The sequence below is a fragment of the Lytechinus variegatus genome, chromosome 12 (genome assembly GCF_018143015.1).
Source record: "Lytechinus variegatus isolate NC3 chromosome 12, Lvar_3.0, whole genome shotgun sequence".
Classification (NCBI taxonomy): Eukaryota; Metazoa; Echinodermata; class Echinoidea; order Temnopleuroida; family Toxopneustidae; genus Lytechinus; species Lytechinus variegatus.
Genome location: NC_054751.1, coordinates 19,726,990 through 19,745,023, shown reverse-complemented (window position 1 = coordinate 19,745,023; position 18,034 = coordinate 19,726,990). Strand labels below are relative to the sequence as shown.

At 34.8% G+C, this 18,034-nt stretch overlaps 1 protein-coding gene across 1 annotated transcript in view; it reads left to right on the top strand.

The window, feature by feature from the left end:
- Positions 1–5,303: 5,303 nt before the first annotated feature.
- Positions 5,304–18,034, top strand: part of LOC121425538 (slit homolog 1 protein-like) — an 89,570-nt gene continuing 76,839 nt past the window's right edge. Inside the window, exons 1-4 of the mRNA XM_041621618.1 lie at positions 5,304–5,403; positions 7,846–7,917; positions 9,710–9,781; positions 12,206–12,369. Of these exons, the coding sequence (XP_041477552.1) occupies positions 7,877–7,917; positions 9,710–9,781; positions 12,206–12,369 (277 nt within the window). The 5' untranslated portion in view covers positions 5,304–5,403; positions 7,846–7,876. The remainder of the gene's footprint in view (positions 5,404–7,845; positions 7,918–9,709; positions 9,782–12,205; positions 12,370–18,034) is intronic.

Below are 18,034 nucleotides of genomic sequence, written 5' to 3'. Positions count from 1 at the left end.
AACTGTTTATATTATTATCATTGAAAAAACAACTGAATATTATCATCCTAGATTGGGTGGAGAACATGGCTTTATGATAAGTCTGTTATTTGTATAAGACTATTGATGATTTGGTTAATTGCAAAACACATGGGAACAAATATAACTGGAGCCATTCCTTTTGAATTGATGTGAACTGTCTGGGTAAGGATTAGTTGCTTTATTATTTGGGTATGTCTAGCTTAATTGTTCAGAATCTTTTCTGATTCGGGAGACTCCAAAATTGTAGGTATTCAATATACCATGAAGAGAACTGAGTCTTTCCCCTTTTGTATGTCATGGCATGAAGACCCACTAATTACCATCAAGTAATTAACATGGGCTTTATTAGAATGCCCCTCTTTTTGGAATCATGTAAAGAAAACTCCACCCTCTTAGGAATATCCCCATCAGTTCAATTTACTGATTTGATTTAAAACCTCAAGTAGAAACAAATTGTATGCTAATTCATTTAGCTAAATTGGATGGTGGATCTAACTAATATATAGAACAGGAAACCTCAGTTGTTGGCTGCGGGCTACCCCCTCCCCCTGCAATCTAAGCTGTATATAGGTATGAATAGAACTTTGGTTTCCCATATAAATTTGAATTTTCTATGATGATCAGGATTATTATCAATTGAATGAGGAAAGGAAAGGTGATGAACTGTGCGTTTCTCTGTTTCTTTTGGAACTTTAAAGATACAAGGTCCATGACTTTACAGGAAGGTTCACATGGACTTCTGTTAAGATTTAAGTTGAGGGTATGGTTGAAATAAAATTTACTGTGTAGTTACTGATATGGATGGCACCTGTTCCAAACTTCCAGATAAATTTTAATAATAGCCTTCCCATGATCTATTTAAGAGGAGTGCCCACTCATACATTGAGTAAATAGAACTTTTTTTTCCCAAAATAATTTCAAAACTTTCAGTTTGTAGGTAAGGTTTAACTATCAATCTTCTTTATTTTGGTCCAAGTTAATACTAAAAGCCTGAAGTGATGGTCGAATACCAAATGCGAGAAATTAAAAATTTACTCTACTTAACTAGAATATTCTCATGTGAACAAGTCTTATGTTTGTCCTTGGGTAACAAGATGATAAACAGAGACTTATCAGTGGGCGGAGACCGACATCTTGAACATAGATATTCAATTCAGAAATGATAAAAGAGTATGTGCAAGTCTAATTTATTTTGCAGATAATGTTGACTTGTCCCAAATAGTGAAAAGAGAGGAATCTTTTAAACAAGAATATTGCCTTTCTAGCAATGGGTACTATGAAATTTACATACTGTATATATGTGAATGTACACGTATATGTACTGTAGGCCTGTTCTGTACTGTCACCTGATAATTTTTCATCGTTCAGACAGTATTTTTTTTTAATCGAGAGATATATGCATTTTGCAAATGGTTGTTTTGTGAAATATTTTTTAAATGCTTCTTTTCAATAGATGGTTGGCGAAGGCATGTTTTAGGGTTGTCAATCTCACTAAAGAACCGTTTGATGGATCGATTCTTGAAATTTGGAGAGTCCATCTAGTTTTAGACCAAAAATCAAGATGTTACAGGAATAAATCCAGTTGCATATATGGTAGGGGATCCTAAAGCAACGCTAGACCTGTGTATGAAGCTGTGACTGCAGAGTGACGAATGATCCTATTCAATTTTCTACAGATATGGATCTGCATAAATCCTTGAATGCAGAGAAAATCAACAAATGTTCAGAATTTTTGACTTATATTCACCTTCATTTCATATTTTCCTATAATACATGTAATATGGACATATTTTAGAAATTGAGGCACAGGAAATACTATTTCTTAGCATGATAAATCGAGTGTGTAGCTTTAGGACCCCTTCTACCTTCCACAAGAGGTGTTCGGAAAATACAACAGGATTTTCGTATTAATTAGTGATTTTTGTGATAGTTTCTTTTTGGTTTAAGGGATCTTTAGAATATTTACTACAAATTAGTGAAAGATAATTTGTTCAAATATTAACATTGGCTTAGTAATATCATTTGAAAACAAAGTGCATCGCTATAGGTTCCCCCATTATACCTGTAGTTTATCTAAATGAAATAACAAATATTTCAATCACATTTCAAAGACGGCTAGTTGCAAATGATAAGAATTTGTAAATGAAAACAACTTCTCAAGATAGGCATTCCTATCAAAGATATCAGTTGGAAAACACTCCCAAGCAGGCCTGCCTGTGTGTATTCAGCAATTCCTCCACATTTTCAACTAATGAGAACAATAAAAGGATAAAAACATGAAAAGTATATTTTGGGGAAACCAGGAAATAGATCCTGCAGCTTTACATTAGATTTTAGTTGTGAAGTCGAAACGTGCTTGCTTGCAGATATACTGAAGCAACTACTGGATCGTACTCTGAGCTGTGGAAACATGGAGAAATCTATCCATCTTGGAAAGTACAATCACTCTGTAAATATGCAAGCCTTTTAACAATCTAAATTTGAAATAGCAAACACAGTGTCATAAACTAAAGATGAGTCCCCGAGGGAATACTGCAGAGTAAATATGCAGCAAGTGGATGGGCGGAGTGAGGGAGGGGTCCACATGAAGGCCATACAGCTTCTCTGTTTATACATGGGTCCCGCTTACATCCAAAATCTAATGTTTTTTTTAACTCTGTTGAGATATAGCAGTGATTTAAGTCTAGATTTGTAGTTGTCTCATTTTAGAGCTTGTTTTCTATAAAATAATTTTTTTTATATAATAGTGAAAACACAAATATTTTCTTGACAGAATGACTGAAGAATTATAGATCTTGCTTCTTCATATGTTTTCATGCGGATATGATCTAATAAGATCATATGAACTGGTCATTTTTGTGGTTTTGAAATTATATTCTGTAGGATGATTAGGGGCCCTTTTCCATAAAAGTAACTGTTATAGTAACTTTGCCATCCAATGGTAACTACCATGGTAACAGTGCTCAGCAGCCAATCAGAATCAAGGATTCCATGAAAGATACCATTGAAAAGTTACTATAATAGTAATTTTTATGCAACGGGACCCTGCTTTTCACCTGTTCGCCCTTTCTATCTGATGTGAGATGTGAACAGGGCAAGGAACAAATCTTACCGACCCTCTTCGTATGATAGTAGTTCTAGGTTGTATACAAATATTTATGAACATCTCATCTTGGTAAATACATAATTCCATAGTGAATGGATGGTGTGACCTTTGTATAGAATGTCACTCCTTGGTCATATAAACATTTCTTGGAGAAAGAGAAAGACCCTGTATTTAGGAGTGCTGTTGCAATTCATGGTGACATGGCATTGATTGGGTTTTTAGGTGATGCCTTTTTTAGGTCCTCCATAAAAATTTGAGAAGTGCAAAAAAGGGGGGTCTCAACTGTGAAACATCCCAATCGTGTGCATCATTTAGGTAGATAAATGTTATCTAATTTATGCAAGGAAAAAGAATCATTTTTTGGGTGAAATTTGACATAAATTTAATGGCCTGTATTCTGAACTTAGGTTTAAATTAAACCCTGGTTTAAAATTGTGGTTTCAGTCTGGATAGCAAAATGTGGTTGCACAAATTACTAACAGTACACATTCAATTTATTATTCTCATTTGACACTCAAATCATTCGTAATTTTCTGGGAATGATAAATTAAGTATTTTTAAGTATTTTTTTTCATTATGAGAGCAAAAGGAATCAAAATAATAAACAAGAAATATACAATATAAACAGAATTGTTTAAATTTTGGCTCTCCATAATTTTAGCACAGAGTTATACCATAGTCTATAAAGTTAAACCTGATATTAGAATACAGGCCATAGTCTTTATTAAAGACATAAACTTGATAATGATGATCAAATTTCATGTACGTGTATGTATGTACAAAGCATTTGGGAAAGAGGCCATCCGTCAACTGCTCTCACTTAACTCTAACTTCAAGAAACGATGTTTATGTTTGAAGCTGATACCAAACCATAAATCTTATAGAATGTATCTCCCACAAAATCTTTCTTCTAACCATTCTGATGACAAGAATAGAAAGAACGCAAATGGTTGAAGCTGTGTGAGCCAGCCAGCTAGCTGTGTTATCCATCATATGCGATACCAGTCTTCTTTTTTTTTTACCCCAGAGCGTTTGACTTGTACCTCTAGTGTTCCCATCGATGATCCCTTTTCACTTAGGGGTAGAGTGGAAGTGTGATCTAGTATATGCTAGCCTTTGTAGGAGGAAGGAAGATATGATGAATCTGTGTTCTGTTGTGAATTGATAAATTCTGTCTTGATCTTATCAGCGGCTCCCGCAATATATCAGGATTTGGCCCGTCCCTGCGCAAATCCTGCACACAGCCCTTTTTTCCATGCATAGTATCGTATGAAGGTTTCTTGTGAATTATGTTTAATATTTATAGTGTTTTCTCCTTTTCCTCTCACAGTTTATTTGTTGTAGAAATCTGAGGCATTTTCAAAGAATCATAGGGTGTGTTTAATGTTGGTTTCGAAATATAACTAGCATCATGAATCATGATTCAAAACGTTACAAAAACATGGATATAATGAGAAACAAAGGGTGTGTTCGATGCTCTCTATTCTTGGTCGTAAAAGCAAACGTCTTTCAAATCACGATTTGGAGGAAAATTTAAATGTTCGAAAAAGATACGTTTGTAAACGCAATCAACTCCTGACCTTGAGCATCGCGAATGTGACATTGAACACTATTGAAATGTTGTTAAATTTACTCTCGCAGTGGAAGCCTCACAAACAGGTGCAAGAACGGACATTTCTTGTAATGGGTCAAACTGCAGACTAAAGCTGTGCTAATGAAAGCAGGAAATATAAAGACAATCAGCATATAAATGGCTTTATATTTGTGACACTGAACAGTGCACCGCTGATCATGTTTATGTTCGATGTTTCATAATTGAGTTTTCAATCATAATCCATGTTTCCGTTCAAATTTGGAAAGAGACATTTAACACACCCATAGTTGAACTGTTTTAGCAGTTTTTTATTTTACATGGAAATGGAGAGTTCATTGATTTGATGATGCATCCTCTCATTTTTTCCCTTTTTTATTCTTATTGGTTAAAAATATTACAGTGCTGTTTAAGATTATACCAAGAATTATTATTTAAATAAATGTTATTTAAAACAACCATCACGGTCAAGATGCATATTTTAACTAACAAGATTTATTCTTCTCCTGATACTGTATTTATCACTATCAGTCTCTCTTGCAGTCATATCCAATGTTATATATAGGAATGTACATGCTTTTATTGCAATTGATTTTGTTTTGTATCTTTACAGAGACCTGAGTTATAACCAACTGGTAAAAATTGACCGAAAGGTATTCCGTGGAGCTTCAGTAATCAGGGACTTGTAAGTACAATGCTCTCTTTTTACAAACGTGTACATTTGAATTCAAATCATTTAAAGGGATACCCCTGGCTCAAAATATATCGTATAATAAATTACATGAAGTTAAAAAAACAGAACATTCAAATTGTAATCTATGTATTTCTAATTTTCTCTCAGTTGAATGATGTTTAATTCTACTTTCTATAAAAGTTTCTAAATTTTAAAATGAACATTTTTTGTCATAAAAGATGAGAAACCAACTTCCAGAACATTTGATGATGTCATTTCTTCCTTTGTCCCATGTCTTCTCCTCTCTTTCTCATCATTTCCCTCTCCTTGAAGACATGTGAAAGCTTCCTTCTCTGGCTTCTTTTATTTTGGCAAGGATAACTATAATGGATCCAACAATTATTACCTTTTCTTCCAGAGTGTTCCAACAATCTGAAGAGAAAAGTCGTCCACAATTATATAGAAATTGTTAATACTTCTCCCGACCTTGTACACAGTCGGGAGAGGGAGAAACACACATTTAACAAGTTAAAACCATTCAAAGGGTTTTTTAAGAGGGACTTATTCCTGTATTAGCATCACATGATCATACATAATTAAGCAGTATTGATGGCTATTCTTGATAGGTAGTACCCGATGATTACCACCTAAATATTGATATCCGTTCCTGTCCTGTCTTTGATACAATGCGATTAATAGGGTGAGGATTTACCAGTGCTTGGTGTTTTACAATGGCATGGACTCAGTTCCGCAAGCTCACTTACTAAACAATGCGAAGACGTAGCAATTAGCATGATCTACCTGCGTCATGCATATTTTTACGGTACATGTAAGGATTCTTCAAAAAGTTTTGTTTTTACACATGGAATAGCATTTCTTGGGACATTCTTGAATCGATGTTCGCCACCAATTCTTGATTCTTTGTTCAGAAATCGTATGATTTCTTGGTTGCAATAAAAGGGTTCTAGATGCTAAAAATATCCCTCTTAACATGTTTGGGTTTTATACAGTACACATTGTCCAAAGAATTAGCATTCTACATCAGTTGCTTTAATATTTTCTGAAAATGTAAATGACATATAATATAGGCCTATTCATTAGAATAACTCATGTTATTTCATGAAGATGGATGTTAAAAAGTCTTTTAAATCATTACAAGTTATATGAAACTGGCTTTATGTAAGCTTTCCATTTAGTTTTATAAGCTATTACATTTATAAAAGTCAGAATTGTAGGTTAATTGATCATGATCAGGAAAAAAATGGAATAAAGAAATTAAAAGGCAATGCACTATAAAGATTGATTAATTTCTGAGGGATTTGAATTGGCTTCGGGTTGTCAGCTGTGAGTAATTCATGTCATATTCCGTTTTTTATACTTGAATAATGATATTTTCCAAAACATAAAGATTTTTTTTCAAATGCTAATGACTTTTTTCTTAAAGGATTATCTCCTGTTAATCTTAACAATATTATCTATTGTGCATCTGAAAGCAAATAAATCATCATTTGAAGAGTATAAACATTTCTTTGTCATGACTGTATGACACCCATTATGTTGTAATGGAATGGGAGTTCCCAGAGAATTGCTTTTCCAAACTTGTTATATAGTTGCTTCCTTTTCATCACTGTTTCATCTGATTTATGACCCTTATTAAGCCGAGAAATTTTGGAACGAAAAACCCCCATGAAATTAGAAATGATGAATGGAAAAAATTAAGAAAGAATATGGTGAATAGAGAATGATTTAAAATGTTTGGATAATGGGAAGTTAAAGATGATCATTCATGAGATGAGTGCTGTTAAAAAATCCCTGTTATCAAATACAGAAACTATGTCATACACTAGGCGGTGCTGCACCAGCTTGAGTTTGCTCAATCTCAAGATTTTAGCACGATGGGCCCTCTTCGCGATTTATCTCGAGATTCAAGAAACTTCATCTCCACCAGCGCAAGAAGGGCAATTCGTGTTCGAGCGAGGCATTGATGCATTATGATGTGTCGCCGTGAATATTCCATCCCGAGTGCGTCTGCACCTGTGAATTAGCGGGATAATTCGTAAATAGCGCACTATTTTGCAAATAATCCCAAGTTGACTAGGGATTGCAATCTCGAGATTAATCCAGCGAACTATCCCGATGATTGTATCTCTATTACAAATAATCTCGAGATTGTTCAGATCAGGATAATTTGCCGGATCAGAAATAGCGCGCTAATATTAAAAAGTCGGGCTGGTGCATACAGCCCTATTATAGTAATCTTGGTGGCTCATGTTAAGTTCAATACGTAGCCAAAGGATCCTCATGTCTGGCTGCATTAGAGTTTTTTTTTAACCCTGCACTTTTCATGAATATTAATGAATATATATCATGTCCATGAATATGTTGACCATAGCAATTGCTTGAACTCATTTTTGTAGAATATAGCATTGAACTCACTTATTATTTTCTTTTCAGACGGTTACACAACAACCAAATCGTCTGCATTATGAGTGGCTCATTCAGACCCCTTAAACACATTGAAATTCTGTAAGTATCTGAATTAATTTTTGTGAAAACTTAAGATAGTTTTGATATAAATATTACAAATAATGCTAGCTTCCATGAGGTGACTCTTCCATAAACCCTAACAGATGATTCCAATAAATAATCTGGAGGCATGTTTTTGTTTTACTTCAGATGTTTGTTTTCTTTAATATTAGGTGTTAAATTGATGCTATAATGGAAAGAACTAATCATTCTGAAGTAAATTCTATTAAAGCTTCTACATTTTCTGGTTTATTGCATTCTTCTTTTCTCACCAAGTATTTCAAAGATTGAATGTGAAGATATACCCTTGTCATTAGGTTCATCCGGTATATGACCTGTATCTCATTAAATTGATCCGGGAACGTTGGAAGAAACCCCATTGTTTATTGACAGGAATCAATTGATTAGAGTGGAGGGCTACGGATGTAATTAAGGCAGTGTATTAATGATATTTTACAAAGAACTTATTGACTTCCATATTGATTTAAAAGAGTGAGCTTTTACCCTAATGGTAATTCAATTTCACGACAAACCAGCATTGCATGAGTAGCATTTTGCAAATTGAATGAATGGCATGTTCATTGTGAAATTTTCATATTGCAATTTGAAAAAGACAAACTAACATTTTGGCTAATGAGGTATAATTTACACCAGGCAAGGAATACTTCTTGTCAGTGTATGATACTTGTCTGAAATTTATCTGTCACTGTTAATAAAACATCCAATCATCCTACAGCATCAGATTTTGCCTGAAGATACATGTATATTTGAATGCCCTGATTGTGAGATTTAAAATATTTTTTTTTGGGGTGATTTTTTTAAATTCCCTCTTTGTATATTGCACCCCATATTGCATTCACTTATGCTGCATTTTGGTGCTGGATGTAGACACTATTAAGAGCTCCTTCTTATACCTTTATGTAACTGTTTTATGACCGTGCAGTACCTTGTTCATGTTTATGAAATGAAGTTTTAATAATTGAGCAGGGACGATGGGTGTGTCTCCTGTCAGTTCATTGTTATGATGCATACATTTTACACCATGCCGTAGTAGTATCATCACCTTCATGTCAATTAGAATGCTAATTCTGGTTAAGGATGGGGTATGGTTCAATGAGTATATGTCCACTGGAAGGCATTTGGTCTGTATCCTTTTAGCTTTCAAGGAGACAAATTTGTATAAGTTCATTACGAGGGCACGGTCTAATTTGTGCAAGTTATCTCATTCATCGACTTACGAGTCTGTCTGGGCCTCTCCTTGAAACGCAATCGATAGGTCAGAGAATTCTGGGATACGATAACTGATAGAAATATGGCTAATTGGTTCTCATCCTCTACTGTGTCGAGGAAAATCAATTCTTGATGACTATTCACAAGAATTGTTTCATCTGTTCGAAATTTATAAATATGAAATTCAAGGTTATTATTTCAATATCTAAAACTTCACTTTCACATTTTTCCAGAAATAACTATATGTGACTGCTGTTTAAAATCTTTAGACATTATTGTGACAAGTAAGAAAATTACAACAAAGAAAATATCCCCATCTCCTCTTTTAAACATCAAAAGATATATTATAGAAGAATGGTATGTAAATATTGCTTTCTTTTTGATATCAGGGTTTCATTGATCATCATCATATATCACATTTTGTTTCAATATCTGAGTTGAATTCCCAGCTTGATTTACATTGTTAACAAAAGGAATTCCATGTGTTATAGTTATTTTTTCTCTTGCTGAGCTGCATTCACATCACTAAATTTCTTTTCTGTTTTTTCCTGATGTCTTCCAGATATCTGAACGACAACAATTTGACGACTCTCCGCAGTAGCAGTTTCACGCATATGAGTTTTCTTAAACAACTGTAAGTTTCCTCTTGTGTTACTGAAATGATACACAAATATGAAGGAAATTCCTAAAAAAAATATGTTAACAATTTTCAGGTTGAAAATGGGTTTGATTTGTTGATATATTCATTAAAATTGTTTTTAATTCATCTCATGTTTTCAGACTTTTTATTTAGAATTTATCTCTTTTAGACTTCTGAAAAAGAATTTGTCTCATATTTTTAAATGCCAGTTCAATGAAGCTATTCATTGGACAGCTCCAGAGCTAATAATTATTAAGTGGAGGTATGTACAAATATAGAAAACAAAGTTTATTCTCGGAAATACTTTGCAGCAAATAGGTAATCAAGTGTTTGTATTTCTTATCCACTCTTTCTTCTTTTATTTAAGGGGGGGGGTAGTTTAACAGAAGAGAAAAAGAAAAGAACTTGACCTTAATATTTTATTACAATTTTGAAACATTTGACCAATCCAAGATTTTCATTCTTCTGAGACATTTATTTGTAATATGTACAGTACATGTATAGTTTGACGATGGATGCATTGTCAAAAAATCAGACATTGTTAACACTTTCCATCAATTTTGCAACATGAAAATTGATTGAAAGTGTTAACAATGTCTGATTCTTTGACAATAGCATGAAATGCTTGAAGGGATATTGTGTTCATGGTTTGAAACATGTCTTCCACAAATCATTGCAAATGGAAACCTTCATGCTATATACCTCTCAAATATCTTGTTTTTTTTAATGTGATGGGTAGAAGTTATTTGCATTGGGTAATTCAAGCAAATCTTGGATACATGTGCCTAATGTATCCTCTTTCAGATGAATCTATATTTGTTTCCATTAAATCTGGTGCCATGTTTGACGGAGTTTGAGAGCATGATTCTGTTTCATGTTCAATGTTTATTCAGGGAAGGGAGATGCAATGTTTGGTGATCCAAAACTTTGCCATTGCAGTTTGTGATGGGAGACAAATGGAGATTCAGATGAGGAAGGGATTGGATGAAATACATTATTGATTTTCTGTCAAAGCATGTCAAAATACAAATTACATTAAATAGCATGACACATCAGAGTTGTTGTGAATCTTTTGACGAGAAGTATTTTAGATGACAGCAGAGTTTGAGAGTAATGTGACTTGGGCAAAGTCTTGGAATCTCTTTACATCAATGAGATTTAGAAAACCATCGTCTTAAAAACTCCTACTAGTTTCAACAAAGTTCTTTTCAGTTTGATAAATAAATGCATAATGCAAAGCATATTAAACGTAAATAAAAACCTGCATTGTGTTTTATCCCGAATGAAAATTGCATGATCCATAGTCTACTGTAGATTGTTGGTAATTTCTTTCAACCTAAAAATGTGATTTGACATTTTCTTGTATATTCAGAGATGGGAGTGGAAATTGCAGCTACTCATAGTTTGTAATACACTCTTCTGAAAATTGTGAATAGAGAAAATTAAGAATGGTTAGGAAGACCTGTGACATTTACCACATTTACATGAATCGCAGATCCTTTATAGATAAAGGGTATGAATGAAATTTCAATGCCAGTTTAGATTCCGATAGGGACTTTGAGCTGCCTTGGTTGGTTTTGACGTCACTGAAACCTAACCATAATTGGATGGGGACGAAGGGGTTCACCAAAGTGATGAAAATGAGTAGAAGAATGAAGTCACATGATAGTACTGTTGAAATTGGTCTGTGTGATAAAAGGATCGATAGTTCTTAAGACAATACATAGTGAGCTTGGTCACGGTCAACGACCTGTAATTGCATTTTACCAGTATGGTGACTGGAGTGGAAGGTATTTGGAAAAGAATGGGAAAGATGTGTGGACACCAAAATCTATTCATCTGATTGTGTTGTACTTCACTGACATCTGAAGAATTTTTTTTTGATAGTAAACAAAAATATTCTAAGAAGCATGAAAAAAAGAATACAAACGGATTCTCTATAGAGTTACTTAAACAATCCTATTTTTTGAGATGTTATAGTGAAGTAGTTGGAGATATTTATATGTATTATAAGCTTTTAAAGAATACTTTGTCTTCTTTTTGATGCTTAGTTAGGTATGAATTTGTAATGAGATAACAAAGTTGAAAAGTCAATAAAGAGTATTCGGAAGGTGAGAATTACGTTATTTTTTAGAAAAATAAATGTTCCATCTCACTTTGAATTTCAAATCAGACTGACTGCAAAGAAATAGTAGAATAATATTTTCATCTTTTATCTATTCTTTATATTTGAAATGAGAAATCGTGTTTAAAAAACATTATAATGGAAATAAAGACTGAAGCTGTCCCTGTATGATGTGACAATAACACAAGTGTCAATGATCAAATGATTGTTTTTTTTCTTACCATTATCACATATTCCATCATGATAATGATAATTTGATATCTGTTTCTTATTTCTTTTCATATTTTCATCAGGAGACTTTCCAAGAACCCTCTGGCCTGTGATTGTCACTTGAGTTGGCTGGCCCTTTGGTTGAGACCGCACGTCACTCTCGGCCTCTTCGCCACTTGCGAGACTCCTAGACAACTTCATGGGCTCAAAGTGGCTGAATTGCAGACTACTGACTTCAGGTGTACAGGTAAGAATTATTAAAGTGTTAATTTTGATGATGATTGTGGTTTATGGTGATCATGATGATGATGATGTCAGTGATAATAATGTAATAATTCTTATTTACAAGGGGTAACTACTGAAAAGCTTGTATTAACTGTTTTCCCAGCGGGCCCTGCACCAAATAAAAGTAGAGTGCTTTACAAGAAGCTAGAAGGTCCCATTTTTTATTACTAGGCAGGGAATTGAACCCACATCGTCCTTTTCATGATGCACGCACTCCACCATTGAGCCACCTTGTCTTTTTGGATGTGGTGATTGTGATCACGATGATGGTGATGATGATGATTGTGATGGTGGTGATGATGGTGATGGTGATGATTATGATGGTGATGATGATGATGATGATGGTGGTGATAATGATGATGATGGTGATGATAATGATTATGATGGTGGTGATGATAATGATTATGATGGTGATGATGATGATTATGATGGTGGTGAAGATGATGGTGATAGTAATGATGATGATTGTGATGGTGGTGATAATGATGATGATGGTGATGGTGATGATAATGATGGTGATGATGATGATGATGATGATGATTATGATGGTGGTGATGATTATGTTGGTGATGGTGATGATGATGATTATGATGGTGATGATGATGATGGTGATGATTATGTTGGTGATGGGGATGATGATTATGATGGTGATGATGATGATGGTGATGATTATGTTGGTGATGGTGATGCTGATGATTATGATGGTGGTGATGATGATGGTGATAGTAATGATGATGATGATGGTCATGATAATGATTATGATGGTGGTGATGATGATGAGGAGGAAGAGATGCTGCAGAGGTGGTAGGGCCATGATCTATTACTAAAAAGGCAGAACTCCTGTGTCCAACAGAAGCAAGCGAGCTGTTGCATGAATTAGACTGCAAACTTCAGAAGTAGTTTAAAAGCATTAATGATGTATGTAATGATGATAATGATGGTGATGGCGATGATGATGTTCACGACTACAATGATGATAATGATATGCTCAGCGATACTGAATAAGGTCTCTTTGAATTCCTATTGATTTGAAGTAGCCTATGTCCTGTGTGTAACACAGTCAGATAAAATACTCTGGTGGGTTTCACCACCTGTTTGTGACGTGGTCCAGAGTGACAAAATTAGAAAACTTCTCCCTAAATCGCTATTGGCAATTACCACGCCTGCTCTACTGTCTGTGGCATTGCAAGGCTTAGCATGAATATTTTACAACTTAAATTGCTGATGATGGATGACCAATTCTAGCCTTGAAATCACTCCAAACTTGACTTCTGCCAGAGAGAGAGAAAGAGAGAGCTAGATAGAAGGGGGAGGGGGGGGGTAAAGGGGTAGGGAGGGTGTTATGAAGTTCACAATAAACACCATGATTCATTGTCTCCCATGGAATGATATCAGAGGAATTTCATAACTTTGTGTCATCTTGGCCCCAGCCATCGGGAATTCATGACTAAAGTGTAATGCAAGGAAGATATACAGCCCATTTCCGTTTGCATGGCAGTGCTCAGTTGCCATGGTTACTGTATTTGGCTGGAATAAGTTGGAGAGGAGTTAAATTAAAGTGATTTCTTTGTAAAATATTTTCATAATTTTGTATAAATTTTGAGTCAATAGAGTGAAATCTGCCAAGGAAACATCAATAAGGCAAGCCCTAAGTTTTTAATCCAAAAACTTTGCTTGTCACAGATAAATAATTCCTTAAATATTAGACCACACTCCTCTATAAGCCTCCAGTAACTTTATTTGGTTAGGCCTACTTGATTATATTCATACTTTGATTATATTATTGTTATAATTATTAATGTTAGTACTTTTCTTTAGAGGGGGAGGGGGATAACCAACTGAGTACCACTCCAAATTTCTCTTTTACTTCACTCTTTCTTTTTCCTTTCTTGTATTTTGGATAATTTCAGTTTATAAAACATAGGTCATTTCTTAAAAAAAAGCTTCTCTCGAATTTTCCACTGTGGCTCATAAAATATTTTTTAGTTGATGAATTTGAGTTTTAGTTGTAATGCTTCAATAGCATGTCATATTCCTGCATCTTTTTCAATACCTTTGTGAGATACTTGTTTCAGCAGGCTTTACGTGTATAATCATTAAAAGCAAAAAAAACAAAAAACAAAACTAACGAAGCATCCTATTATTTGCCATCTTTATTTTTGTATTAATAGTATTTAGCTTAAAAAACCCTCTTCACTATTCAATCATTTCATTCAAGGTTATTTCTAAATTCTTGAACAATTTTTCTTTCTCAAGATTACCATATGTTGTTACTGCATTTTTAAAAAATAAAATCTTTATATCTTAATGTAATAGTGCAGGAGCAAACATTCAACAGCCTGCTAGAAAGTTGAGCAGGTTATTGCTACCACTGTGATCAGGAAAAAAATAGAGTAGACCCTAGCTTGGCAAGGTGCTCCATAATTCATTTCAATCCTTGTTAGTGAGACATTAATTGTCATATTTCCTCACTGAATGATTTACATTACGGTGTGACTCAGAATGAGGCAAAGGTGAAGAGAACTTGTTTCAGATTGGTCTAGTCAGCTTTGATGGAATTTCGTTGCAGAATGGATTGCTTCTTTTGTTGATACCGTTACATGTGAGTGGCTCAGTTGGTAGAGCATTCGTCTCACAACCGGGAGGCCTGGGTTCAAACCCCGGCTGCGTCTGTCTAACCTAAATACGTTAAAAGATGGGTGTTGCTGAGCTACCCTGTTTGGCGTTCAACAATTAAAGGGATAGAGCCTCGTCGATTTGGCACTGCACAGCGGCTGCCAGGCCCAGATAAATTAGGCAAAGCAAAATATAGATTTTCATCTTGGGTGTAAGAAATCTTGAATAAAACCAAAAGTTAAGCTTGATAACAAACTGACATAGTAAAGAACGAAACCTTCATGGTTTAATCCGTCATCAACCAAAGAAACAATTGGTGTCAAAAGTAAGTAGGGGTAGCCTTTCTCTTGATACTTGTTTCAGTGTCAGAAGTTTGGGGGAGGAGGGAAGGGGGTGGGGAAGTGGGTGCGATTCTGTTGCCTGCCCCTGGCATCAGCTGTTAGATTGGGTAGGCCTACATGGGTGCTGTTTTTTCTACAGGATGCTAATATGAGTGGATGTAAGTATGAAAACCTATCAGGTTGGAAATGAGGGGATGCAGTGCAGTAGTCAAAAAGTTGAGGAAACCTCTGAAATGATTTACATTTGATTAGTTTGGATTACAGTAAATCTATCAAATACCTGTTACAAGTCATTGAATATGATTGAAAACAGAGAAGGATTTTATCACCGCTTCAAGTCTCACATGGAATGTAAAAGTTTATGGGATTGGCCATTGGAGATACCATGAGTTCTCATATGTAAGCTTAGGCTTTGCAGCTGAATCCCATGAAAGATTTAATACCAGGGATAATTGTATCAGAAGTGTCTTGAAGTGTTAAAATATGAATGTCTTGTACAGTCTGTGATGCCTTAAAAAACTGTAATGTGATACAAGTACGCCTACATGCGAATTTTGAAAATTACAATAGTGCTTATATCCAAATATGACTGTAGTAGAATAGGTAAATTTTTCATTTTTTTCCATAAAAAACACTTTCATAATATCAATGCAATCGGTAGGCCCTGCTTTAATCTGTTATCAAAACTTCTCAAAGTTACGATTTGAACCATTGAGCCACTTTTCTTTATGATCCTTTTCACCTGTGTGTGTAATCTGGCACCATCCTTGACACCTTGCACTTGTATACCTGTCAAAATGACGAGTTTCAAACCGACTTGATTACAAGAATCCCCATTAACTTACGATTACTCTTTCACGCTACAAAATACCTGTTAATTATTTTGCATTCACACCTCCCCGAAACATACCCTTGGAGATATGTTCCTGAAGTTACGAGCCAGCGCAGTATGGTCTGAAAGTTCCAGTACTTTGCTTTCACACTGCCAAAGTACCTGCAACCTTGAAAAAAATCCCTGTGAAATTTCTGGTTGTAATTTGCTTTAACATTGCCAAAATATCTGGAACTGATGAATTTCAAGGCAGTCTGAAACCATGAATGTAGTAGTACCAATTTGATATCACCTTCATGATTTGATATTGAGAAGGGGGGGGGGGATGGGAGGGTGCAAAATGGCACTATATAATCTTGTTTCTTAAAATTCAATATGCCTAAAAGTTCAAGTAATCGTTTTCTGAATTAGAATAGAGCCTCTACATATGTAGTTCAAATAATTGTTTTCTGAAGAGAAATATGACCTCTATATTTTTTGTATTTGAAATGGTAATGAAATAACTTATTTTCATTTTTAGAATTTAACTTTTGGAGCAGGGAACTTTATAGGCTTACATAGGATTATGACTCACATTGTAGGATGAGCTTGTCATTAAAGCATGGCTTCTAAGAATATGCAAGCGGCTTATGTACTGGTTATTCATCTGCATTTTAGTGGGTGAAATGACCAATAAAGATTGATCTAAAATCTAGATATCAAAGGTGCTTTTTTAAAGTCTCTATTGCAAAGATGCCATTTACTATGAGACCCTATATTGGCCTAAAAATACCCTGTTATTCTTAAAACATAAATGTAAATGAATTTTCAGCCCATATTTATTTAGTGAATTATTTCTTCAATTCAAGTTGAGTTTGCAAAATTGCTTGAAACAAATAATGTTTAGGCCCTCCATGTATATCACCATGCTAATTCGTCTCTGTAAGAAGTGAAATGTAAGGGTAAGGGTAGAGTGGATCACAAACAAAATTTGTTTCACTTAATAATTTGGCAAGATGGCAAAATAAAATATTTCATTCTTTTTTTTCACATGATATAATAAAAGAATGGTGTAGTTTTTTTGTTTGTCAGCAGATCTTTGTGTGAAGGAATCATAGTATATTCAGCACTCAGCATACCTACCTCCCGACCTGTCAGAAAGATCTAAAGCAAGCAAGCACTTTGCACTCATTCTCCACCAATCACTTTCCCCTCTCTCCCTTCAACCCTCTTACTCCCTAGAAAGCTCTGTTCCCTCTGCTCTAGCTTGCACTCTCGCAAACATGCCGGTCGTGGTGCGCAACCTCATTTGTGTACACGCTGCCCAAAGTATATCCATCTCAGTCTAAAGTCTTGAGTAAAAAAAGGAGCGAGGGGGGATGAAAGGTCTGGATTCAAAGAAAGAAGTAGAAAAACAGACTATCAAAGTACCTTTCACTTTCTTTGACAACCATTTTAGATAAACAGTTCCGGATTGACATACCACAAACAAATTATAGGCCTAAGAAATAACAATATTTTGGTTAAATTCTTGAAGATTACAAACAGATAGAGTGACATTGTACATTTTTACATGATTCTGCTTCCATAAATTATGAAAGATAATATCTATTTTTTTTATAAAGGTGAACTCAATAAGTATGGTTACTACCTTTCTTGTGCGAAATAACCTTTGCATAAAATTGGGTTAGGACAGGCAGAGGCTGAGCCTGTGGAAGTGAACCAACTCTACCATTCTTTGAGGACAGTACTCTTGGGCAAATCTGGAGTTTTGGGTAGTGGGTACACCCTAAAGATCCCCTTTTTGGGTAAGAATAGAGGGGGTCAGGGCAGGTTAACCCGCTCTACCCTCCCCACGC